Raw genomic sequence first — 16,724 nt, forward strand, 5'->3', positions numbered from 1 at the left:
CTCTCCTCTATATATATGCAAATATTATGATAATATATATATATATATATTATCATAATATTTGCATTAAAAATGTTTTTAATCAAATGTAAAACGGTTATATTTTGATTTTTACATTTTTTAATTTTCATTTTTTTTTTAGATCATCAAAATATCTTATTCAGCGTACAACGTCCTGCAAGGATCTTAATACAGGCAAAGCTATCATCTTTTTTGAGCACGCAATTTTTAAGAAATCTGGTGGCCAATTATTTATTTCTTCGTAAATAATACCACTTAAAAAGATTTAAATATATTAACATATTTTCTTAAATATATATTCTTATACATATTTCTTATAAGTCAAAGTCGGAAGATATCTTATGAAAACGATCTTATTCTCGCTTTTTCTTCAATGGCTTGGAATTGAACATGACAGCAGCAGCTCGCAGGAAATCGGAAGTAATCGCGAATGATCTCGCCATTCTCGGAAACGGCTGACAGCACGCGATAAATGAATTTCTGTTTGCACATCGTGACGTATCCCTCAGCAAAATCATCGATCATTCTGCACTTACCACCCTGTTCTCTGAAAATAAAATGCATTACAATACTTCTCTTAACATTCTAATTTACTCTCGTCTTACGATGTAAATATATATTATACATACATATATACTATATATTTATCCTGTGTAAGTTTCTTATTCATATTACATTATATATAAACATTAAAGAAATTATAAAATTCTAATTTATAGTGTCTTTTTTCTGCACTTACCTACAAGTTTCGATACGTATACTTTGAGTAAAATTTTGACCTGCCTGAACGATGTACATCCACTGATTTTTCATATTTATAGCCATTCTTGGACGAATTAATCGCTCCTACAAGTTAACAAAACATTAACAATAATTCGAGCGTTACGAAGATTTAGAATTTATTTATACAAGACATTTCATTTGTAATTGTATCTGTATGATTGTACTGCTGTTACACAACATTAAAAAAGCGAGATATATAAATATCTGAATTGCAAGATGTATAATTTCGAATTTAAATTCCTGAATGTGCATGTAGATGCGTTGAGACGATCTTTTGTTCTCGTACATAAACTGTTTGAATGGAATCTTATAGTATTACAAAGGATCCAAAAATTAAAGAAATAACTTGAAACAATGGAAGATTCACAGTATAATGATTGTTACAAGTAACGATCGAGTTACTTCTATTCCCCGCTTTTCAGTTATTTTTTTAGTAACTATTATATACATGTATATAATTGTAATTTGTTATACTTTTTAAAGTCAAAAAGTAACTTGTGATGATATTTGCCTTTTAAAACTAAAAGCTGTATATAAGTGTAATATTATTTTAGTTGTCTTTAAAAATTAAAAGTAACTTTTCACCCTCTAACCAATCTAAGTTACATTCCAAAACTCATGTCTGTCAACCTGAGTATCATTTCATCTTTGTTATTTATTGAATATTAAATAAAAATAAAAGAAGCTGACAGAATCGAATTTTGGAACACACCTTTAGCAGTTATGATATTGTCATAGTGTTTACTGAGGCTGTTTTCCAACTAGGACACAAAACATTACACCATAGAAAAATCCTCTCTAATTACACTGTGTTCCACTGTATAATACTTGTTGGAACACAATTAAGTTTCATAGTGTAATACCAAAATGCATTGTAATCTTCCATTCTTATTTCTATGATTATATTTAGCGTATCATAATAGATTTATAATTGTTATTAAGACTTCAGTTATAAAACTTTCAAATTTTTGGTTTTTGACGGTTTTATATTGCAAAATAAGTATCGCTACAAAACAATTTTTAGAAAAATTTAACATTGACAAATTTTACATGTTTTTTTTTACAGTCGAGCAGTATAACACTGTGTCCTACACAAAGTATTCTAACTGTGACACAGTGTTACACTGTATAATTTATGTGTACGTTGTTGGAAAACACCTAAGAATAGACCACAGTTTAAAGATGATTTTACCATAGATAGGCAAAGTGGTTCCTCTTCATTATCAAATCGCGGTGACAGAGCAAGCTATTCATAAAATAAAAAATTTTTAATCAATATTTTGCTGGCTGCAAGAAAAAAACATTATTATAAGCCTACTAACAACATCCTCATACGCGTAATTTAATAGGCTAGAATTCTTAGCGAGCATCTGGTTCACAAACTCCTGAGGATAATTTGGAACATCTTCGCAGAAAGTTTGTTTCATTTGATCACAACGTGTTACAACTTCTGCGTAATTATCACCGCCATTTCTTATTTGCCATTCTCCTGAAAATCCAAAATCATCTTTATTTGCAATATTCGCTATCCCATATAGAACACAGAGATTGTTTCAGCAATAATATAACAGCAACATCGTAATGTTTCAGCAATATTATTGCAGCAATTATAAATAAGTATCTGAAGTATCTTTAACAGCACAGATTTCCAGAGGACATCCATACAGATTCATATGTATGTCCTATAAAAGAACATCTCCAAGATATATTCCGAATAAAATTAAATATAATAGAGACCTTTGAAACCATTCAGCTTTCATTCAAAATGTTTACTCCCAGAATTTATCCCCTTATTTTAGTTACATATTGTATACATGTATTAAAGAATTTAAAGGTTTTCTTACTTATATTGTATTAGAAAAAAGGTAATCTCAGCTTTTCTAAAAGATGTGCTAATTCATATAAAAAGTCTGAGAAGTCTTGTTAAAATATTATAAACATGGAAATGGCATTGTAAGAGTCAAACGAAAAGTAAATTAACAAACAATTAATACATATATTCTAAAATGAACTTATAAAATTTACATAAATGTAACGATTAAAAAACAGATGTTAATTACATTACTAGTTTCGACCACCAAATCTGGTCCTCTTCAGATGAAACACTTTACGTTGAAATGTACATAATTATGGAAAAACATCAATACATAAGAAAATCTTGTGCGTAGTTAAATATATAACTGAAAAAACAATAGAATGAACATATATTAATTAAAAGATTATAATCTTAAATTCTAAGAATGAAAATTAACGATGCGCAAAACATACCAAAAAATTTTTACAAATCTATACGTGAGAATATTAGTTGGTCCGTGAATCCATATATTTACAAAAATAGTCATAATGATAAATGTCACACAATAAGAAAACAGTAAAAAAAAATTTTTTTCCTTTAAAAAAACTTATGTCAGAAATATTACAAAACTATCGAAGTACATCTTGAGATAAAAAGTTATACATGGAACACGTCAAACATCCTCAACGGACCAATTCCGACTAAATAACGACCGGCAACAACTGATACAGAAAGATCAAATTTTGTTTACAATGGGTATATATTTAATATAGTAATGTAATTAACATCTGTTTTTTAATCGTTACATTTATGTAAATTTTATAAGTTCATTTTAGAATATATGTATTAATTGTTTGTTAATTTACTTTTCGTTTGACTCTTACAATGCCATTTCCATGTTTATAATGTTTTTAAAGAAAGAGTCCTTTATTTGTTTTATTCTTGTTAAAATACTGAAATTTATATAGAAAAATCCTGAAAAATTATATGAAGGATTTTAAGAAAAATTATTCTCACCAGGGCAAGAATAGATATAATATGTATTTACTAATGTTTAAATTATAAATTAAAAGATTTATTTTTATATCGATTTGAATCACGATTTAAATGATTATAAAATACTGTTTTAGGATTTCACACGTTACCTTCAAAGGGCGATTTCACTTTTTTTTTCACGTTATTAGGATTGTAATGTGATTCCTTCGATTCCACTTGATAAGAATCGGTCGTTGGATGTTTTAGTTGCCCGTTATTAACACGATAATTGTAGAACTTTTTGTAAGACTCGTATCCGTGAAAACGATCTCCGACAACAATCTAAAACAGAAAAAAAATATGGAAAATACATCTAACAAAGTCAGCTAGTATATTTGAACTCAATAATTTAAAAACAAATTTGAAAAATAAAAGCTATGGGTCAACGCAAGATGTATATTGCTAATATTAAAATTTAATAATATAATTTTAAATACAAATGTTTTAACCTACATAATTAGGTCATTTTCAGTGTAGTTAATAAATTTAAAATAAAGTCTTATTTTGTGACCGTTGAAAACAAACAATATACAGTTTTTACAATAAGTAGACCTTCGCAACCTTTGCGAAATTATTCAAAAAATGTATGGCTGGTACATTAATTTAATTACTTACTAAATTTACTATTACATCAATTTTATAATTTATATACCGTTAACAATTAAATTTAATATTTTATACAGTTGACATTTAAATCTAACATTTTACAGATGATGATAAGATTGCGGCACTAAGTCGAAATTGTAAAATGACATTTGGAGAAGCGGAGTCTTTATTATAAGAACGTAATTATCCCCAGACGAATTATGGAGGAATTGCGAGCGAAAATTTTCGATTATATTAGTAGATTATATATTAGCTTTTATCAATTATATTGAAAGGTTAAAAAACAATCATATAGATGTTTATATAATAGACAATATAATGACTCTATATTTGTATTTTAATTTTAAATTTATTAACTTCTACACTGAAAATGATCTAAAATGTAGTTTGAAACATTTGTATCTAAAATTATATTATTAAATTGTAATATTAGCATATACTTGTACATCTTGCGTTGACTCATAGCCTTATTTTTCAAATTTGTTTTTACACTATCTAATTTAAAATTTTTGCAACAGATTAATTTTTTAATAATGCAATATTCTATGCGATAATATCTTAATTCATAACTTTAAAATAATGTTTTGTTTTCTAAAAAAAAGGGAAAATAATTAGTTATATAATTTATCTCGAATTATAATCGTTTGATACCATACATATCGGACAAATTGATATTTTTCAGCAATCACAATTTATCTGATTGCGCAAACTTATATTTTGCTTATATCGCAATTAGTATTATCTCTTTCTAATTAATTTTATTTAATTTATATTCCATATTATAAATTTAATTATTATATTTGATACTATAAATCTTAATTAATTTTGAAGAGAGTTGTTATTAAACACGTTTTATAAAAGTGGAATATAACTAAACCCTAAAATTAAAATCATGGGAAAAATATTAATACATATTCGATTACATGTTTTTTTCTCATTTTAACTTCAGATTTTATTTACTCCGATGTTACAAAATGAGAGCTACTCTATTGTTGTCTTTTAATTAAATTAATATAAGTGTCGTTTAACACTTAATTATTATCAATAATTTATATCACTCGACGTATAACAATTTTAAATTTCCGATTAAATAATCGAATTAAATAATACAAAAAAAATAACGTTCACATACCTCCACAATGAAGAGAAGCTCTATCAAAAACACTATAGTAAATTTTCCCATAATTAAAACTGTTTCTCTTCTTTCCGCTTAATTACACGATGTGACAGATAATGTAAAACAAACGAAGTAAACCGTACAAAGTATCAATGCTACACACCGATGGCTATGCAGCTTGTGAGCTTTAAGAAGCTTCATGGACGACTTAAACCGATTTGGATACATGATGACTTCCGTTTGCAAACCGATGTCGGTTTTTCCTTATCAACCGCATTATTATCTGCTTCCGAGGTTTTATCAGCAATCATCAATCGCGTCAGACATTCAACTAGTCGTTTGCGTTTTTTGCAATAATATAGATTAGCTTATCATAGAACAGGAAAGCTGATTTAAATCTACGAAAAAAATATTTTTCTTATCGCGAGAAATCAAAAACTTAAGAAGAAGCATGCACATTTCCAAATAACAGATGCCAAAAACAACATATATAATGACCTTTATATATTGATCTACTAAATACATCTATGTTGTCGTTCGATGTCATTCTTTCTTCATTTTTATATATCTTCCTATGCCATCTACATATAATCATATCTAGTAAATAAAATGTTAGTATAATATATGGTATCTGTTCTAGGAATGATAAATGATTTCTCTTTATTTATAGTAAATAAAATATTAGCTGCAAAAACTATAGCATTTTATTGCAAATTTATTAAACAGATTATTACATCAAATTGACATCAACTGCGTTTTTTCCAACAAAAATTACTGATATAATCTAATAGCAGATTAAGCTATCTATCATTTAAATCTTATTTATGTTATTCAAATGAATATTATATAAAAACAGATACATATACTATGCCAGAGTTATCAAATTTTGAACGACCTTTGTATTGTACCACGCTGCACTGATTACATGGCACGACGCATCATCAATTAGCGCGCTAAAATAAAGTAGTCCATACAAAACCCAAAACTATTTATACTTATAGTATTAGGCTGCGTTCGGAAATATCACTTGAGTAACCCTGAGTATCGTGTTATCCTTCTTTAACATTGGATGAACAACAAGGATAAGATGATACTCGGGGAAACCTGGGTGATATTTCCGAACGCAGCCTTACATTATAGCCTGTTATGTAAAATTCAAATATTTCAAATATATAATTAAAATCATTATTAACTAAAATTTATCCAGATTGTAACTAAAATCGTCTAAAAAGAGATATATCGTCTCATCTTATGCCATTTTATTTTCTGTGTCTAGCTAACGCTAAATATTCCTAAAATATTAGTAAAAAAATTCTTAAATCCCAAAATAACATTTCAAGAATATTTAGAAATATCCTGAAATATTTTTGGATCGTAAAAGCAAATAATTGTTAAATATATTTATATATCAGGGAATGTTCCATATAGAGAAAAGTGGGGGAATTGTGCGCGCTTAATTAAGAGGTGTTGTGATGTGATTTTTGAAAGTGAAATCAATATAAACATAGAAATACAAGCAATAAACATTTCTCTATCGATATTCATATTAAACATTTGATAACGTTATATTGGGCAAAAAGTAAAAAAAAGAAAAAGCGAAAAAAACTTTATACGCGTCATGCAGGTAATTGTGCGCAAAGCAAAAATCGTAAAAAATTAATATTAAATTAATATAAAATTAATATTAATTAATAAAATAAATATTCCATGTCAATGAAAATACTTCATAAAATGTTAATAAAAAAATGAGAACACATATATTTTATTATATGCCAATATATTAATACAAAATTAATATAAACTTTGGAAAAATAATACATATATATTGGAAAAATTAATTATTTAAACAAAAGTCGCATATATAATTTTTAGCATTATCAGCTCCACTGCATTCTGTGGACTTGTTCAGAACACAGGTATTCAGAACACAACAGTATATTGAAACCACCAAGTCGACACAAACTGAAATAATATAATGTTAATGTAATTTCTTATAATTTTGCACTCTCTTACAACAATAGACAGGCGATACAGCATGATCCAGTATAGCGAGAGAGGGTCTCTATTCCTACAAAAAATATAATTGCATTCGCGCCACTCGCTATCGAAGTCGAAGTATCGATTCGATTATTCCGTGAAGAATCAGCAAATTTAATCGAGACACGAAAATCGAGGACCGAAAGATCGATTCTTCAAGAAAAAGATCGAATTGAATTGCTCATTTCTACCATACCTCTCCAGTCTTCTTTTCATACAGACCGTACGATGGAGGCAAGAGCCATTAAAATTAAATAAAGAAATATAATCAGCGATCATCAGTGAAACGAAAATGAGAGAAGACAGTTATTAAGAATTAAAGCACGTCTTGTCTCGGAGCAAATGATTAGAATTAACGTAATAAACAACAAAACAATTTTGAATCACAAAGCATAATAAAACCAGTCTTGACTGTAGAATTTGAACCGGTGTTTTGTCTCGCTTTGAATTTCTTCAATCAATTTTTCCGTGATTATGTGCATTATGCACAAAACTTGGCTCTTTTTTTCGCTACAGCATCGCACCTGAATCTCCAGTCGTATTACGTTTTTCATTTGTTGTTACAGCGAACACGAGAGACACCGTGGGCGATCCAAATCACACGATCCGATCGTCTTCCTCCATGCTCATTTGTCCGCAATGAATTGCAATAAATGTCAATAAATGTCGTCGGATACACACATGCACGTCACCTTCCATATGTGAATAAGTCTCGCGGTGGCTGTTCGTTGGAATCAAGGCAGGCGAGGACTAGACTTTATTCACTCTTCCCTAACAACTCACGATCTCGCAGAGTTAGCGATGAAAATATCGAAGTCTACTATTGTTCTCCTGGTCTTGATGTTGATATTCTCCATTCTGATAGCAAATATAGCTGATTTGATCAACGTCAACTCTCATTTTCTGGACGAAACCACGGAAGACAATAACGGAGAAATACAATGGATCGGACCAAAGTATTATAACATAAAAGATTCATATAACCACTTAATATGGTTCCTACAGGTTTGTCAATTCCTGTATTTACGGTATTTGACAATGTTCTACGAATTGCAGTTGTATTCTATGGAAATACATCATTATAGTTTTCTATCTCTTTAGATAACCGACATACATATAAGTATCTTTAGGGATCCATCTAGACTATCAGAGTTCAAGGAATTCTGCAATGTGACAGTAAATTCTATTCAACCTAAAGTTGTTCTTGCTTCAGGTAATTTATATTTTATAGGTACAAGAGATATAATATTTCATACTTGCATTGAGATAAGAAAAATCAATTTAATAAAATATTTTGTACTTATATTTTAATAGGAGATTTGACTGATGCCATAGTCAAAGATGGATTTGGTTCTAAACAAGAACATCGAGAATGGCAACTTTATAGACACATAATAGGCGAGACTAATGTCAGCAGGAAAGTTTTATGGTTAGATGTCAGAGGAAACCATGGTAAGAACAGCATATATTCTAATTCCACATCTGTAAATTTATGTGTAGCAATGCTTATAAAGAAAATATGTTTTAAACTTATTAATATATTTTCAGACAACTTTGACATTATCAGTTTTGATTCCCAAAATAACTATTATTTATACTATTCTATTCAAGGAACAAATCATCCTAGATCTTATATGTACAATGTTCATACTGGACTTGAGACATATTCCTTTATTGCAATTGACGCTTGCTTGAAACCGGGTCCTAAGAGGCCATTTAATTTCATTGGAATTTTAGATCAGTATGAGATTAATAGGATACAACAATTAATTAATCGATCAAAAGAAAGCAATGCTGCTCATGTAGTTGTCTTTGGGCATTATCCTACATCCAGCATAATATCACAAGCTGATACAAATATCAGAAGTATTTTAGGTAAAATAGAAATATACTACATCTCTTTTTTTATGAAAATATTAATTCGTGTTATAATTTGTGAATTTGTTGTATATTAAAGGTAGTCACAAAGAAAGTATGGTGTATCTGTGTGGCCATTTCCATATGCTTGGCAATATGGTACCCAACATGTATTCTTTACAAAAGGCGGGTTTTCTTGAGTTAGAATTAGCAGATTGGAAAGACAATAGAATGTAAGACAAATATACTTTGATATATTTAAGAGTGATAGTTGCTCATATATAATTTTATTCATTGATTTTGTATTCTATAACATTACAATAGTATTTAAACATCGGTTATCAAAAGAGCTTTTATATATAGATGATGAAGATATTCTTGTGGATATGGCATAGAAAAATATAATTTTTTGTTATTGCAGCAATTGATGGTATACAAAGAAAATTTGTACTTCTTCTAAAACTCACTTAAACTAATAACGAAACACTGTTTTACTATTGGTCATATAAATATTCTTTTGCTATATTAGTAGATTCTTTATTATTTTTTAAAAATATATCACTTGCGCGCGCGTGCATATATATATGTATGTGTGCAGACGTGCGTGTGTGTAATATATATGCAGGGTGAGGCATCTAAAACAGGCCACCTGAATAACTCGCTTGTTTTTGATGATACGAAAAATACGAAAAAATGTTTTACATGAAAGTAGGTTTCGAGGGGTCAACATGTTTGGTCATGTTTTTTACTTAGATAGAAACACCGAAAAGATATAAAGGTCACCTCCACTTTTTTAGATGAATTTTTTTACATAATATGAATCCTTTAACAATTCTGCATGTAAAGTATAAAGGTACAGATATAAAAAAAATAAATAGTTTACGAGATATTTTATACTTTATCTTGCATTAAATTGAGAATATTTTGACTTAATGAAGAATGTACAATATATTTTAATACTTCATATTTTATGTAACATTGAAAATGACCTGATCGGAGTCGAAATGTTTGTTTTTGATATGTTTGTATGATTGTTTAAATTAAATTATTCGTTTATTTAATTTACTTGGCTCGTTGCCCTCTTTATATTTATACTGTTTTATGCATATTGAGCCTTATATATATAATTATTTTTATATATATATTATTTTTATTTTATACTTTAGTCTTTAGTCTACAACATAAAGTTGGCATAAAACATTAAATATCACGTAAACTATTAATTTTTTGGTAATCGTACCTTAATATTTTTGTAAACAGAATAATGAGACGAATCAATTGGTGTAAAGAGAACATATAGTTGTTTATTTAAAAAATTATTCATTTTATTTACATATTTTGTTTTCATCTGTTTTTTTTTTAGATCAGAACAACGCTTAAGGGGAGATATCAAAGATTATTTTAAGACGAAAATTCTAATATCAAATAGTCGAAGCTATAATAATTTTTTAATTATAAACATTTAAAGTTATCTTTTAGAATTATATCACTTAAAGTTTGCACATTTGAGTATGGTACAACGCAAAATACTAAAAGTGAAAGCTAATTATTATTTCTTGTAAATATCGATAAAAATTATGTATACGAAATTACAATTATTGATATTTTCAATTATTCATATTTATTATGTTAAAACAGATATTTTCTCTTGGCATTTCGGTATTAGGATTTTCGTCTCGAAATAATCTCAGGAATGTCCCTTAAGCGTTGCTTTGGTCTTTACGAGACACCCTGTATATGTATAATATTTTATTAAAATATTTATCGCAATCAGTTTTCCTAATTTAATTTACAAATTTTAGATTTGACATTCGCTTCTTATTAGGTATCGTCTTGCGGCAATAGATCATGGCCAATTCTCATTTATTGACATAAAGCACAATGATTGGCCCGTAATATTAATCACCAATCCAAAAAACGTGTTATTTATGATGCCACAAAAAGAAAATTTGGAATCTATTATCAAATCCACGCATGTCAGGTAAGCACACTTTCATCGATGCTCTTGTAAGTTTTCTTATTTATGAAATTATTTGGTTCATAAAACTTATAAGTTGTTTGTTCTAGAGTACTAGCATTTTCTACAGTTCCGTTAAAAACTGTCGAAATTCAATTAGATAATGATTTTTGGCAAAAATGTGATCATGTAAATGGACCTCTCTATGTATTGCCATGGAATTCTACGAGATACAAAGAGGGTATTCATCAGATAACAGTTTAGTAAAAATTTGTTAAATTACTTATAAAAAATTAATATACTAGCGAAACGTGTGTGTATGTGTGTGTGTGTGTGTGTGTGTATGTGAGTGTGCGTATGTGTACACAAAGTGGGGCATTTAAAACAGGTTACTATCTTTACGCCTCCACCTACAAAATAATTACTGACATCATATTATGTGCCCCTCGAAATCAAGCAACTTTTGTTTGATACTTTTCCTTCTACTATTAAAAACAAGCGAATTATTCAGGTGACCTGTTTTAAATGTCCCACCCTTTGTATATATACAATATATATATATATATATATATATATATACATACACACACGCTGTTTCTGCAAATATAATTTTCTATTTTAGGCACGTGTAGTTGATAATGAAGACAGAAGAAAAATTGTATCATATTCTTTTTCCCTTGACGGATCATGGTTATCTGCTTCTATTCTTCCAAAATTGGTACTGACGGTTAACATAGTTTACATTGTAAGTTAAAAAAATCACACAACTCTAATTAAATTTTTGCATGATACATGTAATAATTTAATCTTATTTTTATAGCTTCAGTTCCTATTCTTCATTACATTGATATTATCAATTCTTCCGCTGTGCTTCCTTCGATTCGTTCACATATATTACAAGAGTAAGTATAAGCGTAATATTTATGTATATCTATTTTATATTTTATTACAAAGTATACACTTACCTCACGATTTAGATAACCGAAAAAAACTACCGCGGCGACGTATGAAATTCTTTCATTCGTGGCTAAGGAAATTATGGATACTATGCACCATTGATAGAGTGTTTTATGGACTAATGTTGTATATATTATATTTTGCCGTCGGTAAGTGAATATAAACATATATCGGAAAAATTTATAAAATTAGCATCAGTGTACTAAATTGAAATAATTAATTAAATTATGTACTAGATTATTAATTTAATAAATTAGTAAATTAATTATTAATTTAATTAATTAATAAAGTAGAATATTAATGCTCCAAACATAAAATATTAAGCACCTGATGGTTTCTGATCGTTCTATCGTTATTTATTCTTGTGTTCACTTTATTGATCAGACTCATACTGTAGTTTTATAAAATCTAACGAACGAATATTCCAGGTCCATGGACCGTGGGAGAAATAATTGAGGATCACCTAGGTATAATTTTTGTATGGGGAACATTCATCGAAAACATGTATTTACCAGGCGGCTTAACTTATGCTTACGGATTTCTTCAGTTACTGTGTTTCCACTTACCTCTTATATTCACTTTAGCGCATCAAGCCGATCATAGGTCTGTAATATTGTAGTAATAACATTGTCATAATGATGACAAAATTTTGTTAAGTTTAATTGTTGCGTTTCAGATTACGAGACACTGAATGTCCTTCGCGAGTCGTGTCAAAATTCCGTATAGTTGGGCGATTTTTACCAATTTTAATATTAATCTTATTACAAGCTGTTCTGGGCTATTTCTTATATCTGGAGTATGGTACAACAGCAATAATATTATGTCCATTACGAACGGGAAGTATTATTGTAGCAGCATCACTATCTTATTTTGTTACCACAATGCCGGTCTCGTACTTAAGGTTTGTGTTAACATTTACATTACGATGTTGTTTATATGCAGGGCTGACATGTATTTAAAATACTTTTATTTAAAATACAATGTAATACAAATGTATTTAAAATGTTATGTATTAAAAACACAATGTAATACAAAAGATTAAAATTTGTTTGTATTTTATAATTCAAATAATAAAATTGATTGTCAATATTTGAAATACGAAATACAAAATATATTTTTAATCTTTCGATATTAAAACCAATATTGAAAACGGTATTTAAAAAAAAATAATAAAAAAATTTAAAAAAAATACTTTTATATGCTCCCATGAAATACAAAATATTTTCACACACATTTGTGCTCCGCTAAAATACGAAATACAATTGTGTCTTACGAATACTGTTTTTCAAATAAAAATATTTCAAATGCATGCCCAGCTCTGTCTATATAATATAAATATGTAATTGTATATTTTTTAAGGTCTGCTGCATCTGTATGGTATCCTAATGGAGTCATTGATAATAACAATGCAATTCAATAAGAACGATAGCAAGATAACATAATTAGAAATGTTGGTAAGCTAATGTTTTATTAAAACATTAATATTATTAATAGATTTATAAAGAGAAATTTTTAATGTATTATAGGGTGTTCCAAACTTTTTGAAGAATATAGGACTTTTCGACTTAGTTTAGTCCGCTCTATCTAACTATTCTCTAGAATATCTCAAACTTTTTGACACACCGTTTATAGGAGGTGTGTCAAAAAGTTTGGGACACCCTGTACACATTGTAGCATTTTAAGTAGAACTATCGTGATAACACGAAGCCAACTATATTTTAAGAAAAGACGATTGAATATATTAAAAAGTGACCGAATTACTTTGTACATATGTTATATTTTAAAAAAGAATTTTAAAATATTGTTTGCATTTTGTAAAATAATAGAATTATTTTATGTTACATATTTTAAAAGAGAATCTTAAAATATTATTTGCATTTCTTTATGAAAATGTCCATTTAACATTATACTCAATTAAAGGGTTTTTTTTTTTATAAAAACCAACGAAAGATTTCATTAAAAACATTGTTTCACCTTTAAATCGTTCCTTGATAAATTATTAAATATAATAATTTTTCTCCGATCATATACATAACAGGTATTAAAACAAAGTTTTAGGCTTTGATTAATACTTTAAAAACCTTGATTACGCATTTGAGGCTTTTACGGGTATTATCTTCAATTATACCAGAAAGTTTACGGATTATCACCGTGTCTTTCTTCATTTTTAATGCTGACATTTTGTGAACCATGTTTAACAACAAATTTAATTCTTATGGGAAACCCTTTAATTGTTTTATGATATATTCATATGATTATCAACAAATCAATGTTTTAAAACATAATTTGTTAATTTATTAATTTTGAGCTGTGATATGCTTATGACGCAGTGTAATGTGATAATTATTGTTAATAGGATTGCATTAATATAATTATTTTTTACTTCCATATTGCTTGTAACTCAGACTCGAGAGTGTTTCTTTACTTATTAGTGTTTCTTAAAAGTTTTTTTTATTCTCAATATAAGAATCTTATTTTTTTATTTTTTTTACAAATAGAAGATTAAAAAGTCATAAAGAAAATATTTATATATATTAGAATGTCGCAATTGTTTTATACTTCAATCAAATGTTTTATCTCTTTACTGTGGAGACGGTATATTGAATGACAGAATTGTGATATTTTTCAATCTAATCGACAGAGCTTTAGAAGGCAAGGTTATGTATATTGTAACTTCAGTGTTTTTGTCTAGGATCTATGAAATCTTCTGATCACTTTCTTTGTAACATATATTTTTCTACTTCTCTATATTTGAGATTTTTCACATCATAAATATGTAAATCTGAAACCATCTCACCAGTTTTATCTATATTTTTTCGCTATAGCGTTTTACAAAAATAGCAAAGATATATTAAATGTAGAATTTAATACTATTTTCCATTTGAGATGTATTTTATATAAAATGTATTGACTTACCTCTATATAAGCTACTCTGGCTGCTTTCTAGCAACGTATACTAGCGCCACTGTGTAACACTGTGCGATTCCGTGCTTTTCAACTATAATATAAATCGACACAATTGTCTACAGCTAAAATGTGTTCGATTGTGTCATCATTCACAAAATATCATATTTTTATAGGAAAACTTCGGTTACTTGCGCTATGCGGAAATTTACACCGCAGAAGTTAAAAAAAATAAAAGAAATGAGAGTAATTTGCAAGCAACTATTCCGTTATATTAGTATCGTGCTTTTATGTTACATTAGTATTACGTTATGACTTTAGTGAATCGATCTGTCAATGTAAGTACAGTCAAGATTTTTATAATTTTTTAGTTCATGTGAATTTGATAATTTTTACATATAGAAAACTATAAGCTGAAAAAAAGAGAAACTTTTCTTCTCACTTTGTGAGTCTATCATGTACCAAAAAAGAATTTGCAAAAATTTTCAATTATCTAACGTTGAACCACAAAATTTAAAATTTTTCGTAAAATTTTGTTTTTAAAAAATGTTCCGACGACTTTTTGTTTCAGAATTATTCACGAGTTAAGTAAAGGAACATTTTGATTACTCATAACTTCGTTAAAAATCGTACCATAATTAAAAAATCAGATTCTTAAAACTAAAACTTTGCTCTATCAAATGGTATAATCGCTAATTTTTTAAATGTAGAATTTACAATTTTGAGTTATTAAAAAAAAGCAGAAGCTTTCCTCCAACCCAGTATATTTATCATTCTAATTCTTTAATAAAACTTTGTAAACACATTTTATTGTGTTATTTTACATCTTATTTCTAAGCAATAATTGTAAATTTTTCATGAGCTGTACGCGTCCCATGAGTAGCCGTCCCATCTCTATGAGATGCAATAAAAGTGCAAGAATTTTAAAGTTCTAACAAAAATACGTATTTTGGGGAATTTTAATATTTTTTTCATAGTAGTAAATAGTACAAAGTTTTTACTGGTATAGTTTATATTTATTTTAAACATAATAAATAATACTTAATAAATTAAATATTATACAAATTAACTATACCAGTAAAAACTTTGTACTGTTTATCACTATAAAAAAAATATTAAAAATCCGAAATACCTATTTTTAAAATAAATTAAGTATTATTTACTATGCTTAAGATAAATATTATATTTGGTATGTTTTTGTTAGGTGTGGCGTATATACCGAAGTTATCCTATTTTATTACCATTTACTTTTCTGAAAATAATACTCTGATAGTTCTACAAGAGAGATTATATTTAAACATTCGAATTTAGATTATAACAATTCGAACTTAGATTAGGAAGCTTTTTATTCATTACACTTTAACTATAAAATAAAAAAGCTAGCAACGTTTCACCTATAAATCGAGTGTGTATTATTGTGTCACACAGTGTATAACTATTTTCCGTTGCTGAGAAGTATTTAATAATTGCTGTGATTCTGTAAAATAGCAATTGAAGTTCTGCAATGTTTATGCCATAACATTTTTAAAGAAATTAGTTATTTTTTATGTAAGGTGCTAAAAGAAATCAATGAAAGTAACGTTACTCAATTAAAATGTGATTATGTGTTATCAAATGTAATAATTAATAACGTGTATGGCTCGTGTTCAATGTAC

General features: G+C 27.8%; 3 protein-coding genes across 3 annotated transcripts in view; 2 read left to right on the forward strand and 1 right to left on the reverse strand.

Moving 5' to 3' along the window:
* LOC108773976 (Odorant receptor 71a) overlaps positions 1–190 on the forward strand; it is a 5,512-nt gene extending 5,322 nt beyond the window's left edge. The window contains exon 5 of the mRNA XM_018539966.1: positions 143–190. Within this exon, the coding sequence (XP_018395468.1) occupies positions 143–190 (48 nt within the window). The remainder of the gene's footprint in view (positions 1–142) is intronic.
* Positions 191–353: 163 nt separating this feature from the next.
* Positions 354–3,804, reverse strand: LOC108774065 (uncharacterized). The gene is made up of 5 exons (XM_018540077.1): positions 3,745–3,804; positions 2,127–2,293; positions 1,997–2,050; positions 761–867; positions 354–568 (listed from the first exon to the last, which is right to left on the reverse strand). Exons 2-5 carry the CDS (start codon positions 2,229–2,231, stop codon positions 361–363), a joined length of 474 nt encoding a protein of 157 aa, XP_018395579.1. The 5' UTR covers positions 2,232–2,293; positions 3,745–3,804; the 3' UTR covers positions 354–360.
* A 4,319-nt stretch (positions 3,805–8,123) lies between these two features.
* On the forward strand, positions 8,124–13,585 carry LOC108774053 (transmembrane protein 62). Its single transcript, XM_018540065.1, has 13 exons — positions 8,124–8,399; positions 8,496–8,607; positions 8,709–8,846; positions 8,943–9,269; positions 9,352–9,484; positions 11,077–11,232; positions 11,319–11,466; positions 11,831–11,953; positions 12,029–12,110; positions 12,186–12,314; positions 12,594–12,768; positions 12,842–13,066; positions 13,525–13,585. Exons 1-13 carry the CDS (start codon positions 8,196–8,198, stop codon positions 13,583–13,585), a joined length of 2,013 nt encoding a protein of 670 aa, XP_018395567.1. The 5' UTR covers positions 8,124–8,195.
* The last annotated feature ends 3,139 nt before the right edge of the window (positions 13,586–16,724 follow it).

This window comes from Cyphomyrmex costatus, unplaced genomic scaffold, assembly GCF_001594065.2.
Source record: "Cyphomyrmex costatus isolate MS0001 unplaced genomic scaffold, Ccosl1.0 scaffold23, whole genome shotgun sequence".
In the NCBI taxonomy this organism is placed as follows: domain Eukaryota; kingdom Metazoa; phylum Arthropoda; class Insecta; order Hymenoptera; family Formicidae; genus Cyphomyrmex; species Cyphomyrmex costatus.